General features: G+C 46.6%; 2 protein-coding genes across 4 annotated transcripts; both read left to right on the forward strand.

Annotated features, from left to right (window-relative positions):
• The first annotated feature begins 197 nt into the window (after positions 1-197).
• On the forward strand, positions 198-4,506 carry Aldoc (aldolase, fructose-bisphosphate C). Of its 3 annotated transcripts, XM_048365528.1 has the most exons (9): positions 198-275; positions 1,395-1,518; positions 1,666-1,877; positions 1,971-2,025; positions 2,122-2,282; positions 2,373-2,456; positions 2,703-2,877; positions 3,721-3,920; positions 4,046-4,506. In XM_048365528.1, the coding sequence occupies exons 2-9, from the start codon at positions 1,407-1,409 to the stop codon at positions 4,139-4,141; spliced, it is 1,095 nt and encodes a 364-aa protein (XP_048221485.1). In that variant the 5' UTR covers positions 198-275; positions 1,395-1,406; the 3' UTR covers positions 4,142-4,506. The 3 variants fall into 3 exon arrangements, with proteins under 3 accessions (XP_048221485.1, XP_048221484.1, XP_048221486.1); XM_048365527.1 differs by lacking the exon at positions 198-275 and having other exon boundaries at positions 1,215-1,518; XM_048365529.1 differs by lacking the exon at positions 198-275 and having other exon boundaries at positions 1,215-1,514.
• A 2,064-nt stretch (positions 4,507-6,570) lies between these two features.
• On the forward strand, positions 6,571-23,464 carry Pigs (phosphatidylinositol glycan anchor biosynthesis class S). The gene is made up of 12 exons (XM_048365526.1): positions 6,571-6,627; positions 6,884-7,023; positions 7,121-7,232; positions 9,702-9,791; positions 10,053-10,144; positions 12,877-13,084; positions 14,091-14,233; positions 16,407-16,521; positions 19,480-19,625; positions 20,737-20,837; positions 22,366-22,576; positions 22,887-23,464. The coding sequence occupies exons 1-12, from the start codon at positions 6,594-6,596 to the stop codon at positions 23,160-23,162; spliced, it is 1,668 nt and encodes a 555-aa protein (XP_048221483.1). The 5' UTR covers positions 6,571-6,593; the 3' UTR covers positions 23,163-23,464.
• The last annotated feature ends 81 nt before the right edge of the window (positions 23,465-23,545 follow it).

Consider the following 23,545-nt stretch of genomic DNA (forward strand, 5'->3'; position numbering starts at 1 on the left):
GGGTGGTGGTGAAGAGGACAGTCCCTAATAGGCGGGGGTCCTGGCAGGGGAGTCACTCCACCTCACTGCCCCGCCTCTGAGGGTGTGGCCTTACCCTAGACCAGTCCTGGGAAGGGGCGGGACCAGGGTGAGGGCCTGGCCACGCCCCCCAGGGAGTCACGTAGCTCTGCGGCAGCCGCAGCTTCATTTACCCGGAGCCAAGGCTGAGCTGGTGCTGCTGTACAGCCTAGAACTCGAACTGCGCTTGCCACTGCTGCTGGTAACTGGCTGCCCAGGTAAGGCCCCAGAGAGAGACATCAGCTTCTCCTGGACTCTGGCCCTGCCATCCTTGCCCTGCTTCCTGCAGCATCCCTTTTCTGCTTTCTCCTAACATCCTCCCTTTTCTGTCACTTGACAGAAAAAGCTCATGTCTTGCTTACTCTCTCCCACTCCTCCCCTTCCTCCTAATTCTCCAGACTGGAACATAGCTTTTTCAATCTCCAAATTTAATCTACCTCCTGGGTATTTCCTTGGGGTCCATCTTTCCTACCCAAGCCATTTTAATCTCAGTCTGTTTTCTTCTCTTTCTAGACAACTTTCCAACTCTCTTGCCTTCTCTTTCCCCCAGGTATAGGTCCCTTCCTCTGACTGGCTAGTTTGTATCATTATCACCATCCCTTGCCCTCTCCCCATTCATTTCAACCCTTGATCTTCTGTCCCCCTCTCTCCATGGGTATCTGAGTTGTGGGGAGTCTAAACTCTTATTTCTCATGTCTCCTTGCACACAGGGGAAGTGTTTCTGGGTAGCAGAGATGAGCTAACCTAGCTGGCTTGCTGGCACTCTTTCCACTACACGCTTTATAGCCTCACTGGGGCAAACCCCCAACACAAGGGTGTGGAGTAGGCAGTAGGCATTGGCAGCCATGTTTACACTATTGAGAAGAAAAGGTTATCAAAGCAACCAAGTAGTGCCTGTATTTGTGTTTCTTTAACTTGCCCCCTTCCAAGCTTTTAGAGGAAGAGTCAGAGTCATAAATAATTTTGTCTCATTCTGAAGCCATGGAAATAAGTGCATTTTCCCTAGGGGACCTGTTGAAGAAGACAGCTGGAAATGCCAAGGTTTATGCCTGGCATTGAAATTCAATGCAGTGAAAGAAGAGTTAGTTTCAAGACTGCCATCTCCCTACCCCCTGTTCTACATCTTTCCTGAGCCTGGGAAGGGTGCCCACTAGGGACAAAGGGAGATGTGAGAACTGAGGCACTAAGCCTGCTAGTTGTCACTGAGATTGGTGCCATTTTGTTGCCCAAGACCTGTGCTTTAATCCTAGCACCCTGGCAGGGGGATGACAGATTTAGCCAGTGTGGCCAGGGGAAGAAGCAGAGGATCTGACTTTTATATCTTGTCTTCACTCCAGAAAGCTGTCACCATGCCCCACTCATACCCAGCCCTTTCTGCTGAGCAGAAGAAAGAGTTGTGTGACATTGCCCTACGGATTGTGGCCCCGGGCAAAGGCATTCTGGCTGCAGATGAGTCTGTAGGTAGGTGGGTCCCGTTATGAGGTGTGTGTGTGTGTGTGTGTGTGTGTGTGTGTGTGTGTGTGTGTGTGTGTGTGTGTACTAAGCAATGGCCCTTTCTAGGCCTGGCTAGGTAGGGAACAAGTCTCTCCCCACTTTGTTTGCCTCTAGGCAGCATGGCCAAGAGGCTGAGCCAAATTGGGGTGGAAAACACGGAGGAGAACCGCCGGCTATACCGCCAGGTCTTGTTCAGCGCTGATGATCGTGTGAAGAAGTGCATTGGAGGAGTCATCTTCTTCCATGAAACTCTCTACCAGAAAGATGACAACGGTGTTCCTTTTGTCCGAACCATCCAGGATAAGGGCATTGTCGTGGGCATCAAGGTACAGCCTTGGCTCTTACTAGCAGCTTGGTGTGGAAATAGGTGTGTGTAGGAGAGGTGGCAAAGAGATTCTCTGCCTGTGTTTCTCCTGCAGGTTGACAAGGGTGTCGTGCCTCTTGCTGGGACTAATGGAGAAACTACCACTCAAGGTATGTGGTGGGTAGGCCTCAGCACCACATGGTGTTAGAGTGGTTGGTTATTGGCAAGAGAAGGGCAGGGTGGTGAGTCTGGTACTATGTTTTCAGGGCTAGATGGGCTCTCAGAACGCTGTGCCCAGTACAAGAAGGATGGTGCTGACTTTGCCAAATGGCGCTGTGTGCTGAAAATCAGTGAGCGCACACCCTCAGCACTGGCCATTCTGGAGAATGCCAATGTGCTGGCCCGCTATGCCAGCATCTGTCAACAGGTGTGTTTTGGAGGTCTGGGTGGTTGGACAGGTGTCCTGTACCCCAGCCTATCTGCTACCCTTCCCAAACAACTCTGCTCTTGCCCACAGAATGGCATTGTGCCTATTGTGGAGCCTGAGATCCTGCCTGATGGAGACCATGACCTCAAACGTTGCCAGTATGTTACAGAGAAGGTGAGCCCCATATAGCTGGGCACAGACACATACTTCAGGGACAGCCTGGTAGAGAGAGGCCTGCACCCCATTCTCCTGATTAGATCCAGAAATATTCTCCCCTAGAGTCTTTCACAGATCCTAGCACAGGCCTGAAAGAACGAGCATGTTATGGACTCTCAAAATCCAGGCCCACTCCCCCCTTAGGAGCACAAAATAGTAAACAGTGAGGTCCTATGCCCTTCATAAATATCTTCTGATCTCCAGGTCCTGGCTGCTGTGTACAAGGCCCTGAGTGATCATCACGTGTACTTGGAGGGAACCCTACTCAAGCCCAACATGGTAACTCCTGGCCATGCCTGTCCCATCAAGTATAGCCCAGAGGAGATTGCCATGGCCACCATCACTGCCCTGCGCCGCACCGTGCCCCCAGCTGTCCCAGGTACTATGCTGCTCATCTTTTTTTTTGACAGTCCTGGGGCTTGGACTCAGGGCCTGAGCATCATCCCTGGCTTATTTTTGCTCAAGGCTAGCACTCTACCTCTTGAGCCACACTTCTGGCCTTTTCTGTTTATGTGGTGCTGAGGAATCGAACCCAGGGCTGTGTGCATGCTAAGCAAGTACTTTACCGCTAAGCCACATTCCCAGCCCCTCCCTGCTCCTCTTTCTAAGACTTGTCTTCTTTAGGTTTCTTCTTATGCCAGGCACCAATAACTCATATCTATTATCCTAGCTACTCAGGAGGCTGAGATCTGAGGATTGAGAATCAAAGTCAGCTGAGGCAGGAAAGTTTGTGAGATTCTTTTTTCTATTTTTTTCTTTTTTAGTGTTCATACTGGGGCTTGAGCTCAGGGACTGGGGTGCTGTACACTAATTTTTTCACTCAAGACTAGTGCTCTACCATGTGAGCCACAGCTCCACACCTGACTTTGTGCTTGCTAATTGGAGACAAGAGTTTCACAGTCTTTCCTGCCCAGGCTGGCTTTGAACCATGATCCTCAGAGCTCAGCCTCCTGAGTAGCTAGGATTACAGGCATGAGCCACTGGCGCCCAGAAGTCCATAAAATTATCTCCAGTTAACCACCAAACAGCCAGGAGTGGAGTTGTGGCTCAAGTGGTAGAATGCCAGCCCAGAGGAAAAAGAAAAGTAAAGGACAACACCTAGGCCCCTGAGTTCAAGCCCCAGTACTGGCACCAAGGGGAAAAAAATCTCTATGGCCTTCAAGGAGCCTTTACCTTGGAAAACACAGAGGGTAATCAGTTTGTTTTCTTCCCTCCACTCTAGGAGTGACCTTCCTCTCTGGGGGTCAGAGTGAAGAGGAGGCATCGCTCAACCTCAATGCCATCAACCGTTGCCCTCTTCCCCGGCCATGGGCCCTCACCTTTTCCTATGGACGTGCCCTGCAGGCCTCTGCACTCAATGCCTGGCGAGGGCAAAGGGACAATGCTGAGGCTGCCACTGAAGAGTTCATTAAGCGGGCTGAGGTTAGGAGCTAGAAGTGGTGGTGGTGGTGGTGGTAGCTGGGTGGGAGGGCACTCAGAAGTTACAGCCTTGGCAAGGTGTGACATGTGTGGGCTGGCTCAGCCTTAATTCCTCTTCTCTTTTCTAGGTCAATGGGCTTGCTGCCCAGGGCAAGTATGAAGGCAGTGGAGAAGATGGCGGAGCGGCAGCACAGTCCCTCTACATTGCCAATCATGCATACTGAGGCGGCTTAGTTCATACCACAGCCCTTGCCATCTACACCCACTTTTGCCTGTTAGTCACAGCTAGGGCCAAATAGCCATGCAGATCAAAGATGCCTTTATCCGTTTCCTCCCCCATTGCTGCATCTGGGACCACAGGATGGGAGAATATGGAGTCCTTCATGTCTGAGGGCAGGAGAACTTTCTAGAAGTCAGAACAGGATTGTGTGGGTCTCTTCCCTGGCTTCTGTCAACACTTACAATTTCCTCATGATGGTGTAGCTTCTCCTTGGGCTCTCCTTGCTGGCCTTGGGGTCAGAGGGAAGTAACATCAGCCCTGATCTATGCCTTGAGTACATACCATATAGCAAATAAAAGGTAGCAACACGCGCTACTTTGTCTGTTTGTACCCATCAAATTCCCACCTTCCCTCATCTGGTCTCTGGTGATTCTGTTTTGGCGGCCTCTGCATGTAGAGGTGAGAGGATGAAGTTTGAGGTTTTCTGGGCTTCAAGTTTACATGGGGAGTGCCATGCCTCCTTCAGGCTGGAATGAAGCTGCAAGTCTTCAGGGCTTGCCACATAGGAGGCACTAGGCTTGCAGCTACAGAAAGACGAGTGAAGCAAGATGAGGAACTCTTAAGGAGACATTTTATGCAAGGTTCAGAGTTAACAGTAATAAGAGTGGATGTCTCCCATAAGTACTCCTGAGTATTGCTGAAGCCTGACATTCCACTAGGGGGAGGCACAGCAGGAGAAGCACCAGGTTCCTGCTCAATAAGGAAAATCTAAATTCTGAGGTCTGCTAGCGGTGAGCAGGGTATCTAAGGAGGTCTCCAAGGCCTATGACCCACTCCCATTTGGGATAAGATGGGCTGTAGAAGGGGGCCAATTTGAGGGTCTGGTTAAGACAAGACATGGCAAGGGAAGACTCATGCTCAACTTTGACCATCAGACTGGGGTATGAGGTAGAGTGAATACTTGAATCTATCTAAATAAATAGAAGAAGAGGAATGAGAGAATAAACTGATGTGTTCTAAGTGAACTGGGGAAGCTGCCAACAATCTACCTGGTGTGGCCTGAACTTTTTTTTTTTTTGGTGAGTCCTGGGACTTGGACTCAGGGCCTGAGCACTGTCCCTGGCTTCCTTTTGCTCAAGGCTAGCACATTACCTCTTGAGCCACAGCACCACTTCTGGCTTTTTCTGTTTATGTGGTGCTGAAGAATCGAACCCAGGGCTTCATGTAAGGTAGGCAAGCACTCTACTGCTTAGCCACATTCCTAGCCCCATGGCCTGAACTTTTAACAGAAATAATGACCCATGCTTCCTATGTGCTCCTACCATGCCATGTTCTAATTACTGTCTGTATTAATTCAATTCTCAAATAGGTCTTATTAAGCTAGCCTATTATTATATCTATTTCAATATGAGGACACAGGCACAGGTTATAAGTAGTGAAGCCAGGATTTAAACCCAAGTATTATAAGGACTCGATCTTTGCTGATAAATTTTCAAGACTTTTATGTGAAGTATCCTAACTTTGCCAAGTTGAATTAAAATACAATTTTAAATCCTGAAAACGTGTATGGTAGTTTGCACCTGTAGTCCCAGGAGGCTGGTGGTGGGGGTGAGGAAAGCCTCGGGTCACCTAAGCCCATGAAACTCAGGCAAGCTTGGGCAACAGTTCTTGACTCAAAAATAAATAAGGCTTGGGTGTCAGTGGCTCATGCCTGTCATCCTCGCTACTTAGGAGGCTGAGATCTGAGGATCATGGCTCAAAGCCAGCCTGGGAAGGAAAGTCTGTGAGACTTTTATCTCCAATAAACTACCAAAAATCGGAGGTACAGATGTGGTTCAGGTGGTGGAGCACCAGCCATGAGCAAAAAAAGGTCAGGAACAGTGTCCAGGAGTTCAAGCTCCCGACTGGCACAAACAATAAAATAAATAATAAAATTAGAGTAGCCAATTATGCTTCAAAAAAAAAAAAAGTAAGGCATGCTCTTGCTACCTCCGTGTTTGAGGCTCGAGGAGAGAGCGTCTGGAATGAGAAACAATGAAGGTGACCGATGACGTTGGAGGGCTTCCTTGCACCCAGGCTCTTTATAGGCATGATGTCAATTCAGCAAACACCTCCCCGTTTCAGTAAATACCTCTCCCCGTGGTTGTCCAAGCTACTATATTTAACAGCTGCAGGGCTGGAGCTCTGCTTAACCGGGAAGCCCGGAATTTCCCAGGTGTTCTTACTCGGACCGAGTTCCCACAGTCTCGAGATTCGGTAACCTCTCCGAAGCTGGGCGGCGTCGCTACAAGTAGACTTCGCCCCCCTTTGCATCTTTCTCTGGCGTGCAACCGAAATCTCGCTTGTGATTGGCCCCTATAGCTGCCGTGATCCCGCCCTCTCACAACGAGGCTTCCGATTTGGGGGGAGGCTCACGCAACTCCGCCCCTTGGCGGCCTGAGCAGCCGGAAGCGAGCATGGCGGCCGCTGGGGCCGCCGCTACGGACCTTGGTACGGTGGGCTTCGGGTGGGGTCCGTGGCTGGAGAACTACTGGGGAGAACTGCAGGGGGTAGGGATGGAGGTGCGGAGAGGCCCTGCATGACGGGGGCGGGTGGTGTCGGATGGGATCATCCCCTTCAGAATACAGTCAGGGCCCCTCTGAGCGCGGGCCTGGGGTCCGTGGGGACGGGTTGCTGGGACTCCCCGGCACGGCGCGGGCGGTGGAGCCCGATTCCCGCGCCTCACTTTACACCCTCGGGTCCCCAGAGGTGATCCGGGGCAAACGCGCCGCCCTCTTCTTCGCTGCGGTTGCCATCCCGCTGGGACTGCCGCTCTGGTGGAAGACCACGGAGACGTACCGGGCCCCTTTGCCGTATTCCGAGATCAGTGGGCTGAACGCCCTGCAGGTGAGACCTCCCTCGGTGGGGGAGGGAGGGCCAAGGACCGTCCACTGGACCAGGAGGAGACCCTGCTAATTATCCCCCGCCCCACTCCTCCCTGCAGCTCCGGCTCAAGGTGCCAGTCACCGTGGTGTTTACCCGGGATTCAGTGCCTCTGGACGACCAGGAGAAGCTGCCCTTCACGGTTGTGCACGAGAGAGAGATCCCTCTGAAATGTGAGTGCCTGTAGGGGTGGGGCTGGAGAGGAGGGGTCTGAGCTGCCTTTTAGGTGATTACATTGGAAGGCATCTCCCCTCCAACCCCCACCTCCCTGGCCTGGGGTTACTAGTTGGTTATCTTGGAAGATGGAGATGGAGTCTAGAGAACGTTTGTGGTCTGACAGGCCTCAAATCTCAATCCTCAGATCCCATTCTCCTGAATAGCTAGGAGGAGCAGGCATAAACCACTGTAGCTTGGCTAAGATAATTTAATTAATTAATTAACTTATCGGTCGTGGGGCTTGAACTCAGGGCCTGGGCACTGTCCCTGAGCTTCTCTGCTCAGGGCTAGCACTCAACCACTTTGAGCCACACCTCCAATTCTGGTTTTCTAGTGATTAATTGGAGATAAGAGTTTCACGAACTTACCTGTCCAGGCTGGCTTTGAACTTCGATTCTCAGATCTCAGCCTCCTGAGTAGCTAGGATTATAGGTGTGAGTCACCAATGCCTGGCTAAAATTTAATAATAATTATTAATATTTAATAATTTAGTAAGAATTCAATAATAGTTATATGATTTAATAATAATATTTTTTCAAGTGCTGGGGCTCACATTCAAGGTTTGAATTCAGGCCTTGTTCCAGCTCTGCTCAGACTGGTGCTCTACAACTTGGGCCATATCCCCCCCTTCCCCCTCTGGTAAATTTAGATAAAGTCATGAAGATTCTTTTGGCTTTGCACCTTGATCCTTAACTTTCAGCCTCCTGTAACTAGGATTACAAGCATGAGCCACTATCATCAGTATAACAATATTACCTATTTCCCGGTGAACATTTAGATTTCCCCAGGTTCTCAAAGGTGTAATTTTTATAGCTAGTTTCCCCCCATCAGAATCAAACTCAGCATATTGCATTTCCTTAACTTATTTTGTCCTTTTTTATTTTTTATTTTTGGTGCCAGTTCTAGGGTTGAATTCAGGGTCTGGTCACTGTCCTTAAGCTTTTGTGCTCAAGGCTATCACTCTACCACTTGAGCCACACAGCTCTACTTCCAGCTTGGGCAGAAAAGTCCAGGAAACCCCCATCTCCAAAAATCCTAGGTAAAGGGGCTGGGAAGATGGCCTAGTGGTAGAGTGCTTGTCCTTGTATACATGAAGCCCTGAGTTCTATTCTTCAGCACCATATACACAGAAAAAGCCAGGCGTGGCACTGTGGCTGAAGTGGTAGAGTGCTCGCCTTTGATTTTTTTTTTTGAAAATAATTATATTTCTTCAAAAGTGGCCATTTTTCCTCTTTCTTTTGAATATTTATGTTTCATTTTTCTTCACTTATTACATTGGTTATGAACTTTAGAAAGAACAGTGTTGAGCCGAGAGCTGGTGGTTCACACCTGTAATCCTAGCTACTCAAGAGGCTGAGATCCGAGGATCGTGATTTGAAGCCAGCCAGTGCAGGAAAGTCTATAAGACTGTTATCTCGGGGCTGGGGATATGGCCTAGTGGCAAGAGAGCTTGCCTCGTATACATGAGGCCCTGGGTTCAATTCCTGAGCACCACATATATAGAAAAGGCCAGAAGTGGCGCTGTGGCTCAAGTGGCAGAGTGCTAGCCTTGAGCAAAAGGAAGCCAGGGACAGTGCTCAGGCCCTGAGTCCAAGGCCCAGGACTGGCAAAAAAAAAAAAAAAAAAAATTCTTGGGAGGCTGGGGATATGGCCTAGTGGCAAGAGTGCTTGCCTCTTATACATGAAGCCCTGGGTTCGATTCCCTAGCACCACATATATAGAAAACTGCCAGAAGGGGCGCTGTGGCTCAAGTGGCAGAGTGCTAGCCTTGAGCAAAAAGAAGCCAGGGACAGTGCTCAGGCCCTGAGTCCAAGGCCCAGGACTGGCAAAAAAAAAAAAAAAAAAGACTGTTATCTCCAATTAACTATCAGAAGACTAGAATTGGTGCTGTGGCTCAAGTGCTGCTAGCATTCAGCAAAAAGAACCTGAGTCAGCACCCAAGCCCAGAGTTCAAATCCCAGGACTGGCAAAAAAAAGAAAAAAAGAACGAAAGAAAGAACAAGACTGAATAATAGTGAGAATAATAGAGAAGATCACAGTCATTTTGGTGCTGACTTTAATGAAATTGCTCTTAGTGTTTTGACATTCAGTGTGTCTTTTTATTAAATATGTATTTTTGTCATTAAATGTGTCTTTATTAAAGAATATTTATTAAATTATTTTGGGCTATCAATCGGAATGGCCATTTATTTTCCTTTCACCTATTGATATAATGAATATTTTAATAGACTCTCCAGTGGGAAGATAGGCAGAGGGAAAAGCAGGTTGTCCTGTGTTTATCATCCATGCCAGAATTATTGGAGTTGACTGTAGCTGCTTGGTGCTGGGTCTTTGTAAACAACCAGTTTTCCATCTTCGGTTTTCTGGCTGGAAATGTGTTAAGTCTAATGCTTGATCTTCTCATTATACTGTTTCTTTCTCTCCAGACAAAATGAAAATCAAATGCCGTTTCCAGAAGGCTTATCGAAGAGCTTTGGACTATGAGGAGGAGGTCCTATCATTGAGCAATGTGCATGGTACTAGAAGCAGTGGTCATTCAGAATATGCTTGCTTTTTCCTTCTGATATTAAGTATAGATTTTCCATGCTGTGTCTTAACCTTCAAAACCCCTTTGAGGTGCCTTAAAATTTAGCCTTGGGCCCTTGAGGGCTTGAGAGCCAAATTCTGACTTATCTAACCCTAGCATTTGTGAATGGAGGAGTGGCCCAAGTGTTCTGAGGGGTATAAGGGAGATGGAATGGTGTAGCTTGTGGTGTATCACCTGCTCTTGTCTACAGAGGCAAAAGCCATGTTAGCTGAGCCTCAGGAGCAAGCAGAGGGCTCCCTGACTGTGTACGTGATCTCTGAAAACTCTTCACTCCTTCCCCAGGTAAGTAAGTAAGCAGAGCGGATGAAGACTTGCATTTTTCTTTCTACTCTTCTTCATCCGAATCACCTCCTTTTTTTAACAATGCTATCTCTATCTCCTATCTGCTACAGAAAACTCCACATTTCTCTTTGTGTGTGTGTGTGCCAACCTTGGAGCTTGAACTCAGGGCTTAGGCATTGTCCCTGAGCTTTTTTGCTCAAGGCTAACATTCTGCCATTTGAACCATAATTCTATTTCTGTCCTGCCTGGGCTGGTTTCAAACCATGATCCTCAGATCTCAGCCTCCTGAGTAGCTAGATAATAGGAGTGAGCCATAGGTGCCCAGCTCCACATCTTTTAAAAAAAGAATGTCAGTGAAGGTTTATTTGTTGACATTGGCTTGGCTCTTACTAAATCCAAGACTTGTATGTGGTGAAAGTACCAGTGATCATATAAAGTAGTGGGGAAAAAAAAATCAGTAATATTTAAAAGAATAGCTGAGCTGGGTGTGATGGCCCACACCTGCAATCCTTGCACTTGGCTGAGGCAGAAGGCTCATAAGTTTGGGGCCAGCCTGGACTGCTCAGTGAGACCTTGTCATGAAGGATGGTTTACATCCTTCCACTTCACCATCACCCCCTCATTTTCCCACCAACCCCCCCCAAAAAGAAGCTGATTTGAGTGAGTTGTGATGATACATTGACTTTTTCGTATTAGGAGCAGATGGCTGAGTGGGAGCTAGGCCATCTACCATTTCTTTTTTAATTTATAATGAAATAATTACTTTTCTATCATTATCATTATTATTATTGCTATTACTATTATTGCCAGTACAGGGGCTTGAACTCAAGGTTTCATGCTCTTGCTCCGTTGTTTTTTTGTTTTTTTTTTTGCCAATCCTGACGCCTGAACTCAGGGCCTGAGCACTGTCCCTGGCTTCCTTTTGCTCAAGGCTAGCAAGGCTAGCACTCTACCACTTGAACCACAGCTCCACTTTGGTGTTTTTCTGTATATATGGTGCTGAGGAATCAAAACCAGGGCTTCATGCATGCAAGGCAAGCACTCTTACCACTAGGCCACATTCCCAGCCCTCTTGCTCAGCTTTTTTGCTCATAGCTGGTGATCTACCTCTTGAACCACTTCTCCAATTCAGTTTTTATTTTGCTGGTTAATTGGAGATGGAATCTCACAGACTATTCTCCCTAGACTGTCTTTGAACTTTGATCCTCAGATCTCAGGCTCCTGAGTAGCATGTATAAGCATAAGCCATTGGTCCCCAATAAAATGTTTAAATTTTATAAAAAGATGAAAGAATCTGGGTATGGTGGTTTATACCTGTAATACTATGTATTTAGAAGTCCAAGCTTAGCAGGATCACCATTTATGGTCAGCTTAGCAAAAAGTTAGCAAGACACTACTTTTTTTTTTTTTGTGCTTGTCTTAGCACTTGAACTCAGACCCTGAGTGCTTCCCCTGAGCTTTGATCAAGGCTAGCGCTCTACTACTTGAGACATTGCTCCACTTCTGGTTGTTTGGTGGTTCATTGGAGTCTCAAGGACTTTACTGCCCTGGCTGGCTTTGAACTGCTCTCCTCAGATCTCAGCCTCCTGAGTAGCTAGGATTACAGGCATGACCACTGGAGCCGGGCTAAGATACCATCTTAACCAATAAGCCTGATGTAATAGTAGTCCCAGCTAAGCTGGAAGATTGAAGTCCAAGGCTAGCCCTGGGCAAAAACTGAGGCCCTACCTGAAAACTAAGGAAAAAAGAGCTAGGGAGATAACTCAAATAGTAGCATGCTTGCTACTGCTGGGGAAAAAAAAGAAAGAGAATTTTAGTGAATATCTATGTACCCAACCCCATACAAACTCTAATGTAATTATGTAGCTGGAACCTGTGATCAACATGATTACACTCTACTTTGTTTAGCATCAGGTGACTGTGTTCTGTGCTCTTCCTTAGAGTTCAATCACATGAATAACATACTATGAATAACATACTATGAATCTATGAATAACATACTTAGTTTTGAATTGCTATAACTACATAATACATGTAACTATATAAGTATGTAAAATGTATGTTTTTCAGCAACATTAATTTTGCTTCAGATTTATGTTTGAGAGAATTACCTTTGCTGATATGTGTAGTTGGATCTGTGTTTCACTGATGAGCATAGTTTATCCTTTCTGTTTCTGATGGGAATTTAGGTTACTTTCACTATTTGGTTTAGTGCTGCTGTGAATACTCTTGTCCTTGCCTCTTTGCCATGAGCTACTTTCAGAGGTCAGACCTTCCATTTATGTAATAATTCTTGCTTTTCTTGCTCAGCATATCCTCTGTTGGTTTCCAGTTCACCATTTTACTCCCCTGAAAATTTAAATGTTGGTTGGACCTGGCCTTTCCCAGTGTCTATTGGGAAAGAAAAGAGAATAGAAATAAATGAGAACACTCATCTAAGGTTCCAGCTCAGAAATGCTGACTTAATAGTGCACCATGGCTCTAGAGAGTGGTGAAAGACTTTAGGGTTAGTGACAAAAGGCCAACTTTGCAGACAGGTGAGGCATAGTCATGCATGCCTTTATTCTTAGCACTTGGGAGATTGAAACAAGATGATTGCAAGCTTAAGGCCCTCCTGGGCTATATAAAGGACCCTATCTCAACAAAACTAATCAAAACAGACAGAACCTAGAGTGCTTTTGTGCTTTTGTCACTGAGTCATGGGCATTCTGTCCCTTGCTCACCCCTCACAGGACATGATGAGCTACATTGGGCCTGAGAGGACAGCAGTTATACGAGGGATAATGCACCCCGAGGCTTTTAACATCATTGGCCGTCGTGTGATCCAAGTAGCCCAGGCCATGTCTTTGACTGAGGATGTGCTTGCTGCTGCTCTAGCTGACCATCTCCCAGAGAACAAGTGGAACTCTGATAACAGGCGGCCTCTCAAGTCCAGCTTGGGTAGGAGATTGGGCTTGGCTGTAAAAAGGAAAAGAAAGAGTTATGTGGAGGTGGAAGAGAATCTGCAAAAAGAATCCTTATTGCTTTTTTTTTTTTGGTCATGGAGCTTGAACTCTGGGCCTGGGCACTGTCCCTGAGCTCTTCAGCTCAAGGCCAGCACTCTACCACTTGAGGCACAGCACCACTTCTGGTTTTCTGGTGGTTAATTGGAGGTAGGAGTCTCATGGACTTTCCTGCCCAGACTAGCTTCAAACCACAACCCTCAGATCTCTGTCTCTTGAATATTTAGGTAGAGGGATAAGCCACAGATGCCTGGCTCAACCTTTTCTTTCTTTCTTTTTTTTTTTGGTGCCAGTCCTGAGGCTTGAACTCAGGGCCTGGGCACTGTCTATGAGGTGTTTTTTTTTTTTTTTTTTTTCCCCCTGAAGGCTAGTGCTCTACCACTTGAGCCACAGATCCACTTCCAGCTTTTTGTTGGTTAATTGGAAATGAGATTTTCATACTACTGACTAGGCTTTGAACTGTGACCCTCAGATCTCAACTTCCTAAGTAGCTAGGATTATGGGTGTGAGCCACCAGTGCCCAGCTTTCTTTTTCTGTGTGTGCCAGTCCTGGGATTTGAATGTAGAGCATGGGTGCTGTCTCTGAGCTTTTGGCTGGAGGCTGGTATTCTACCACTTTGAGCTACCACACCACTTCCAGTTTTCTGGTGGTTAATTGGAGATAAGAGACTCACAGACTTTCCTGCCCGGGCTGCCTTTGAACCATGATCCCCAGATCTCAGCCTCCTGAGTAGCTAGGATTATAGGTGTTAGCCATCAGTGCCTGGCTTCAACTTTTTCTTAAAAACACTTAGTATGCTTCATCCCTCTTTTATCTTCCCTTTGGTTCTATAATAGCAATGCAGTCCTATTCCAGAGGAGAAGCAAGTTCATTTTAGGAGGGGTACAAGCTGTCCCTCTTCCTTAGTGCATAGAGCTGACTTCGCTGACTTCTGTTTCTGTAGGGTATGAGATCACCTTCAGTTTACTCAACCCAGACCCCAAGTCCCACGACGTCTACTGGGACATTGAGGGGGCTGTCCAGCGCTACGTGCGGCCCTTCCTAAATGCCCTCAGTGCTGTTGGCAACTTCTCTGTGGACTCCCAGGTGAGATTTTTTAGGGAACTTTTAAAAATTTCTACTCGGGCCTCTCTTCTATCATCTCTTAGAGCTTGATATTTGGTAGTACAGATGTATACATAAAGGCAGGTACTGACAGAGGCTGGCACAGAAAGATGTGTGTACATATTTGTGTCTGTCCATCTGTCCTTGTGGGCTGGTGTCTTGATTTTTCCTTGATGTCTAGCTCAGGAAGTTCTACCATTGCCTGTTAAAGCAACGTTATTATGGCTCCCTTTAGAGCTTACTCAGAAGTTGTATCTAGAAGTTAATACCATCAGCCATCCTGAAGGAATTTATTTAAAAACAAAAACTGAGGGCTGGGAATATGGCCTAGTGGCAAGAGTGCTTGCCTCGCATACATGAAGCCCTGGGTTTGATTCCTCAGTACCACATATATAGAAAACAGCCAGAAGTGGCGCTGTGGCTCAAGTGGTAGAGTGCTAGACTTGAGCAAAAAGAAGCCAGAGACCGTGCTCAGGCCCTGAGTTCAAGGCCCAGGACTGGCAAAAAAACCAAACCAAACCCAAAACCAAAACAAAACAAAAACTGAACAACCCCGCCCCGCCCCCCTCAACCTCCTGTATCATTACTACATGTGAGTGTTAATGATAAAGATGTGAAGAAGGTAGCTTTCTACCTCTAGTCTGGCTAAGGTCACACTGTGTCCTGGTAGAGAAAACACAGGAGAAATTTAGCATATCTTGGTAGGGGAAGTGGTTACTTCTGAATCACTGGCTTGATTTGGTCTTGTAGACAATGACTTATGCTATTGTTTGCCTCTTTGTTAGGAAACCAGGTAAAAATAGGTGTTTCTTAAGCATGTAAAGGATTTAATTATTTCATAGCCCTAATTTCTCTTAGCCTTAATTTTAATAAAATATTTGTTTGCATATTTATTGGTGTCAGTTCTGGGGCCTGAATTCAGCATCAGGGCACTGTCCCTGAGTTTTTTGTTTTTTTTGTTTTTTCCTCAAGGCCAGTGTTCTATCACTTCAGCTCTGCTTCTGACTTTTTTTTTTGGTGGTTAATTAGAGATACGATTCTTACAGACTCTTCTGCCCTAACTGGCTTGGAACTATGATCCTCAGATCTCAGCTTCCTGAGCAGCTAGGATTATAGGAGTGTCACTGGCATCCAGCTCTAGCCCTTATTTTTGTCTCTCATATTTTTCTTTGTTCTTGGTTGTGTCTTTTTTTAATATCTTCTTTTTTTATTAGCATATATTAGTACTACCAAGGAAGTTTCATTGTGAGACATTTCTGTATATGTAAATAATGTATCCCCACCAACCTCACCCCCTCTGAGATCACTCTTCTCCATCTCACTTTCCTCCTTAAACAATTTCAATAGGTTTCATTGTTTTCTTTTCTTTCTATTTTTTTTTTTTGCCAGTCCTGGGGCTTGAACTCAGGGCCTGAGCACTGTCCCTGGTTTCTTTTTGCTCAAGGCTAGCACTCTGCCACTTGAGCCACAGCACCACTTCTGGCCTTTTCTATATATGTGGTGCTGAGGAATCGAACCCAGGGCTTCATGTATACGAGGCAAGCACTCTTGCCATATTCCCAGCCCCATTGTTTTCTTTTAATACATGCAAATAAACTACATAGGTCATAGTCAACCTTAATTAACATCTTCATTAGCCTTCCCTACCCCCAGTATGGTCCTTCTCCATCAGAGCCTGTTTTACTTACTGACATTCTTCCTTTTTTTTTGCCTCTCCTGGGGCTTGAACTCAGGACCTGGGCACTGTACCTGAGCTTTTGTGCTCAAGGCTAGCATACTACCACTTGATCTATTGCTCTACTTCCAGCTTTTTTTGTAGTCAATTGAAGATAAGAGTCTCATGGACTTTCATGCCTGACCTGGCTGATTCTCAGATATCAGCCTCCTGAGTAGCTAGGATTATAGGGCATGAGCTGCTGGTGCTTGGCTTTTTTTTTTTTTAAGTGTTTGTTAATTAACCAAAGGGATTCATTAAGGTATTTTTAGATATGCTGTATTATGTTTTAATCAGAATAACCTCTGTCTTCCTGTCCCTCCCATATGTTACTGATCCGACATCTGCTTATATCTTTTTAAAGCACCCCAAATCTTTTTTGGGGAGAAAGTAGATTGTAAATCAATATAAAATGTCACATCTTCTCTGTTTGCTCCACAGATCCTTTACTATGCGGTGCTGGGGGTAAACCCTCGCTTTGACCCAGCCTCATCCAGCTACTACTTGGGCATACATAGCCTCCCCCATGTGATTAACCCCGTAGAGTCTCGTCTGGGTGAGCTCCTGATGACAAATATTTTTCTACCAGGCCAGGGAGATCCAGGAAGGCACAGCTCAGGATTGGAGGGATGTTCTATGTTGTGATGCTTCTCAGTCTAGATCCATATGAGGGGAGTAGAGAAATTTAGGCTCTTTTTTTTCTTTTTGTTTCTTGGTTTGTTTGTACATGCCCATCCTGGGGCTTGAACTTGGGGCCTGGATGCTGTCCCATGCTGTCCCTGAGCTTTTGTACTCAAGGCTAATGCTCTACCACTTGAGCCACAGCTCTACTTCTGGCATTTTGGTGGTTAATTGGAGATAAGAGTTTCAAAGACTGTCCTACATGGTTTGGCTTTGAATCTATCCTTAGGTCTCAGCCTCCTGAGTAGTTAGGATTACAGGTATAAGTTACTGGCGCCTGGCTAGGCGACTTTTTCGGGATGTTCTGATGACATTTCCATTTTGACACCTATCTTGTTAAAAATCATCCCAGCAGTTCTTACAAGTGAATGACTAGGCTGGGTCTTCTTTAAAAGCCTTCTAGGAAAGATGCAGACACATATAGGAAAGGCAGTAGAAGCACATGAAGGTAGAATTTGAATGGAGATGGAAGTACCTCAAAGCTACGATTTATGGTCTTTGATTTTTGGAGGGTGGACTCTAGGAAGTGTGGTCATGGCCAGTAACTATAGTTCAGGTAAATATAATATAATATAAGCAGGTAATGTAAAGTTGAGTACAGTGGAGGGTAAGCCATTGTGGGTCAGGTATCACAGGAGGAGTAGCAAACTCATATATTCTTTTTTTTGCACCTTACTGGGTATTGAATTTAGGGCCTCTCACTCACTCAGCTAGCACTCTACCATCGAGTTTTGTCTCCAGCCCTGCTTTTTTCTGGTTGTTTTGGAGAAAGAATCTCATGATTTTGGCCGAAGAGTCTTATGAATTTTTATACCTGAGCTGGCTTTAACCCATGATCTTCTGGATCTCAGCCTCCTGAGTTGCTAGGATTATAGTTGTGAGACACCAGTACTTAGCCTCTATTCATTCCTTTCCTTTTTCTTTTTCTTTTGGTACTGGGGTTTGAATTCAGGGCTTCCTTTCCAATTATAGGTACTCTACTGCTTGAGCCACAAATCTAGCCTTTTTGTGCCATTCAAGGGCCTGATGTGCTGTCCTGAGCTTTTTTTTTTTTGCTCAAGGCTAACACTTTACCACTTTTACCTTTTTGGTAGTTAATTGGAGATAAGAGTCTCACAGACTGTCCTGCCTCTGCTGGCTTTGAACCGTGACTCTCAGATTTCAGCCTCCTGAATAGTTAGGATTACAGGTGTGCGCTGTTAGCACAGGCTTTCCACTCATTTTTTTTTTTTTGGTGGGGGGGCAGTCCTGGGGCTTGGACTCAGGGCGGGGAGCACTGTCCCTGGCTTCTTTTTTTGTTCAAGGCTAGCACTCTGCCACTTGAGCCACAGTGCCACTTCTGGCCGTTTTCTGTTTATGTGGTGCTGGGGAATTGAACCCAGGGCTTCATGTATACGAGGCAAGCACTCTTGCCACTAGGCTATATCCCCAGCCCCTTTCCATTCATTCTTTCATTCATTTGGCAAACAACAGCTGAGGGACTGGTTTGTGGCAATGCTGAGTACAGAGACACAAAGGCAATTTGGGCAAAGGGAACTATAGGCTTAGATGTACAAGTGTGAGAACGTAGACATTTAGGGAGCTCAGTGCAGGTTTCTGTGGCTGGAGTATGAATGAGTGACCAAAGATGAGACTGGCCAGGCAGAGACACCAGATCTTAAGGATTATGTAGGCTGAGTGTAGTGGCTCACACCTGTAATTCTAGCTACTTGGGAAGTAAAGATTGGGAGGATTGCAGTTCAGGACTAGCCCAGGCAAAAGTTAGTGAGACCCACTCCCTGTCTCAATAATTCAGGCACAGTGGGCATGTACATGTGCTACGGTTATATCTATGTGGGTAGGTACAGCCAGGCTGTAGGTAGGAGGATTGTGATCTAGGCTGGCCTGGGAAAAACTGTAAGACCCTACCCAAAAATGATGGCAGAAAAGCCCTGGGGTGGGCTGGGGATATAGCCTAGTGGCAAGAGTGCCTGCCTCGGATACACGAGGCCCTAGGTTCGATTCCCCAGCACCACATATACAGAAAACGGCCAGAAGCGGCGCTGTGGCTCAAGTGGCAGAGTGCTAGCCTTGAGCGGGAAGAAGCCAGGGACAGTGCTCAGGCCCTGAGTCCAAGGCCCAGGACTGGCCAAAAAAAAAAAAAAAAAAAAAAAAAAGCCCTGGGGTATGGCTCCATAGTAGAGCACCTGCCTGGCCAGCATGGGGTCCTAAGTTCAGAATTCCAATTCTACCACCAAAAAACAAAATTGTGTTGGGCTGGGAATGTGGCTTAGCAGTAGAGTGCTTATCTAGCATGCATGAAGCCCTGGGTTTGATTCCTCAGCACCACATAAACAGAAAAAGCCGGAAGTGGTGCTGTGGCTCAAGTAGTGCAATCCTTGAGCAAAAAGAAGCTCAGGGACAGTACCCAGGCCCTGAGTTCAAGTCCCAGGAGTGGCCAAAAAAATACATTGTGTTAAAGAGTTTGCACTTTAACATGGTATAAAGTAGATTAAAGAGGGGATTGACCTGAAGTCAGATTTGCACTTGTGCATAAAATTAGTGATTGCAAGGGAGTGCCTTGTGGCAGTGGTGGAAGGAACTGTCTTAGCTTGCTATAGAGGGACTCTTCAACAGGAGGAGATTCCGGGGGTGCTCTAGGGCTAAGTTCTGGGCTCCATCTATGTGGGAAAGCTTGGGAGAAATTCAGAGGTTTTTAACTGGAGGATATCCTAGTAATTATCAATAGGAGAAGCTGAGTCCCAGAATGGGTGAACAGTAGATTAGAAATCTAGAGCTAAGAGTGAGTTCTAACACACTTTGATACCTGACTTTGCTTCTCTTTCTACTGCAGGATCCAGTGCTGCCTCCTTATATCCTGTGCTCAACTTCCTACTCTATGTGCCTGAGCTGGTCCACTCTCCACTGTACATTCAGAACAAAAATGGGGATCCGATGCCCACAAATGCCTTCCACAGTCCCCGCTGGGGTGGCATTATGGTAATAGTCATACTTAGCAGGTCTGGAGTCTGTGCTTCAGGGATAGACATATTTCCTGGAAACTATTCCTACAACTTTTATTCTGGGGGAAGGGGGCAGGTATCTTCCATGGCCCAGCTTGGGGACCTGGGGTCAGGCCTTGGAGAGGTGAGAGTATGTTCTGTGCCTTCCTCTGCAGGACCTGATCTTTGATCTTTTTTCTTTAGTGCTTTTGGTGCTGTGGTTCTTTTTTTGTGTGTGTGCCTGTACTGGGGCTTGAACTCAGGTCCTTGGTGCTATCCTTTAGCTTTTTTACTCAAGGCCAGTGGCACTACCACTTGAGCTAAAGCTCTACTTCTGGTTTTTTAGAAGTTAATTGGAGATGAAAATCTCACAGACTTTCCTGCCTGGGCTGACTTCAAACCTCAATCCTCAGATTTCCGCCTCTGGAGTAGGATTACAGGCATGAGCCATTGGTGCCCAACTTGTGCTGTGACCCTTTTGCACTTATCAGTTTGCACTTAGGACAGCCTATAACCATCTTACTTTTGGTCCTGTCCATGGAAGTCTTTCAAAGGAACTCTTTCAGACCCTGTTAGATCAGAGCTCCTCATGGGGTGGGAACTATGTAATAGTATTTTTTTAAGCCATTTTTATTTTACAGGATTTCAAAGGGCTCATTGAGATAATTTGCTGAAAGTTCCTCATAGTAGGTACTCAAGGTTGGTTAGCAGCCAGGTGCTGGTGGCTCGTGCCTGTAATCCTAGCTACTCAGGAGGCTGCGATCTAAGGATCCTGGTTCAAAGCCAGCTCAGGCAGGAAAGTCTGTGAGACTCTTATCTCTAATTAACTACCAAAAAGCCAGAAATGGAGCTGTGGTTCAAGTGGTAGGGTGCTAGCCTTGAGCATAAAAGCACAGGGACAGGGCCCAGGCCCTGAGTTCAAGCTTCAGGACTGGCACCAAAAATAACAAAAAACCAAAAACCAGTTAGCTAGCGATGATACTGGGTTTGTTGCTTCTAAGACCAGAGGCCATGTCTTCATTTCCTCTCATTATCCTCAGCGTGCTAAGGGCAAAGCAGTGCATGATCTGGTCCAATAGTGTGGCAGCTGCATTTTCTCCTCTTTTCAGGTATACAATGTTGACCCCCAAACCTATAATGCCTCTGAACTGCCCGTGAGAGTGGAGGTGGACATGGTGCAAGTGATGGAAGTCTTCCTGGCCCAGTTGCGGTGAGGCCTTGGGCCATCCCCTTGGGGATGGCCACGGAAAATGTGGCTATAGTCTCTGCTCTCAAGGGGTAATGGAGGAGAATGAAATCTCATTTGGTGGGGTTACGTTGGTTGTGTCGAGAGCCCCAGATGAGCCAAAAGAGTGTTTCCCAAGGATGGCTTCATCCTTCTAAGAAGGAAAAGCAGCTGACAAAATCTGTCTTCAGAAAAATAGACTTCCTAGAAGTCAGGCACCCAGGTGTGATTTCAGGACACTTAAAAAAACAGCTGTAAGCTGGGTGCTGGAGGCTCATACCTATAATCCTACTCAGAAGGCTGAGATCCATGGATCCTGGCTTGAAGCCAGCCTGGGCAGAAAAGTCTGTGAGACTCATGTGTGTGAGTGAGCTGGTCTTGGAGCTTGAACTCAGCGGCTTAGGTGCTGTTCCTTAGCTTTTTTTTTTAATGCTCAAAGCTAGCTCTCTACCACTTGAGCTTCAGCTCCATTTCTTGCTTTTTGGTGGTTAATTGGAGATAAGAGTCTCTTAGACTTTCCTACCTGGGCTGGCTTTGAACCATGATCCCCAGATCTTAGCCTCCTGACTAGGTAGGATTTTAGGCCTGAGCCACCAGTGCCAGGCTGTGAGACTCTTATCTGCAATTAACCACCAAAAAAGCAACAAGTGGAATTGTGGTTTAAGTAGTAGAGCACCAGCCTTGAGCCAAAAAAGCTAAGGGACAGTGCCCGGGTGCCAAGTTCAAGCTGTTAGTACCAGCGTCAAGAACCAAAAAAACCAAAACCCCCAAAGCAACTATTTTTTTTTTTTTTTTTTGGCCAGTCCTGGGCCTTGGACTCAGGGCCTGAGCACTGTCCCTGGCTTCCTTTTGCTCAAGGCTAGCACTCTGCCACTTGAGCCACAGCGCCACTTCTGGCCATTTTCTGTATATGTGGTGCTGGGGAATCGAACCCAGGGCCTCATGTATACGAGGCAAGCTCTCTTGCCACTAGGCCATATCCTCAGCCCCCCAAAGCAACTATTGATTCTTCTGCTGACTGGATGAGAGTGGCTGCCTGAAGCTCTGTGGTGAGGATTCTAAGGCAGTGTTTGGGCTCATCAGGAAAGAGTATTGTGATGATTAGCAATGTCTGTCATGGGTGCAGCCTTAGACAAGCACAGCACACACACCTTTTCAAAGATGTCCTGGATTATCCCTTAACTAAGTCCTGTTGGTCCCATGTATCTAAACAGAGGCTGGAGAGAGAAGGGATTGAACTAAGTTGGTATTATCAGAGGTATTTTAGCCATGGAAACTTTTTTCAAACAAGGCCTTGGAATTCTAACATAGAAGCAGGTTAAAAACAGTAACATTGGTTGAAACGTGGCTTGGGGTTTTGGATTACTTGGGTTGCTGCTTACCTTCCATGAGCCCTATGGTTTTGGTAAGACTGAAAATCATTGGCTTAGGGTAGATTTTCTAAGAATCTTAAGCCATTGTCTCCCACTTTCTGGTCACAGCAACTTTTGCTCTTTCTTGGTGCTTCCTACAGGCTGCTCTTTGGGATTTCTCAGCCCAAGGTGCCTCCAAAATGCCTTCTTTCAGAGTTGAAGAGTGAAGGACTGATGACCTGGGAGCTAGACCGGCTGCTCTGGGCTCGGTCAGTGGAGAACCTGGCCACAGCTACCACTACCCTCACTTCCTTGGCTCAACTTCTGGGCAAGATCAGCAACATTGTCATCAAGGATGACGTGGCCTCTGAGGTGAGTGGATGGATCCAGTGGCCTAGAATTGAAGTGGCCAGTGAGGACCAGGGTGAGTGTGGGCATGTCATCCTTAAATGCCTCAGCCTTCCTTTAGGTATCCCTAGCAAGGGTCTACACAAGAGGGAATGAAGGTTGCAGGCTGACTCTCAGAAAGTGCCCCACAGCCCTTATTAGACTCATTGACTTCCATATATCCTAGGCGCACTCCAGGCAGTCTCCCTGTTAGATGGAAGGCAGAGTAAGGTCCAGCACCCTCCCCTCTGAGGTCTTGGATATATTAATGATCCCCTTCCCCTCCCTTTCCTAGGTGTACAAGGCTGTGGCTGCAGTCCAGAAGGCAGCAGAGGAATTGGCCTCTGGGCACTTGTCCTCTGCCTTTGTTGCCAGCCAGGAAGCGGTGACATCCTCTGAACGTGCCTTTTTTGATCCTTCACTCCTCCACCTCCTCTATTTCCCTGATGACCAGAAATTTGCCATCTACATCCCACTCTTCTTACCTATGGCTGTGCCCATCCTCCTGTCACTGGTCAAGATTTTCCTGGAGACCCGCAAGTCCTGGAAAAAGCCTGAAAAGACAGACTGAGAAGGAAGCATCTTAATAGAAAGCCTTCCTTTCTGGCCAGTGTGGGAGGTTGTGGGTTGAGAAGCAGCTAAGGGAGGAGTGCTGGGGATGACTTGTCTCCAGTCTCCTCTGTTGGTTCTCTGACAACACTCCAAGATGGGTTCATTGTTCTTCCCCTTCCTCAGGTTCTGGTCCTCTATCATAATTTCCAGAACCTCAAAAGTCATCTAGAAGCTGGGTGCTGGTGGCTCACACCTGTAATCCTAGCTACTCAGGAAGCTGAGATCTGAGGATCATGATTCAAAGCCAGCTGGAGCAGGAATGTCCATGAGACACTTATCTCCAATTAACCACCCAAAAGGCCAGATGTGGAGTTGTGGTTCAAGTGGTAGAGTCTTGAGCAA

This window comes from Perognathus longimembris, chromosome 17, assembly GCF_023159225.1.
Source record: "Perognathus longimembris pacificus isolate PPM17 chromosome 17, ASM2315922v1, whole genome shotgun sequence".
Classification (NCBI taxonomy): domain Eukaryota; kingdom Metazoa; phylum Chordata; class Mammalia; order Rodentia; family Heteromyidae; genus Perognathus; species Perognathus longimembris.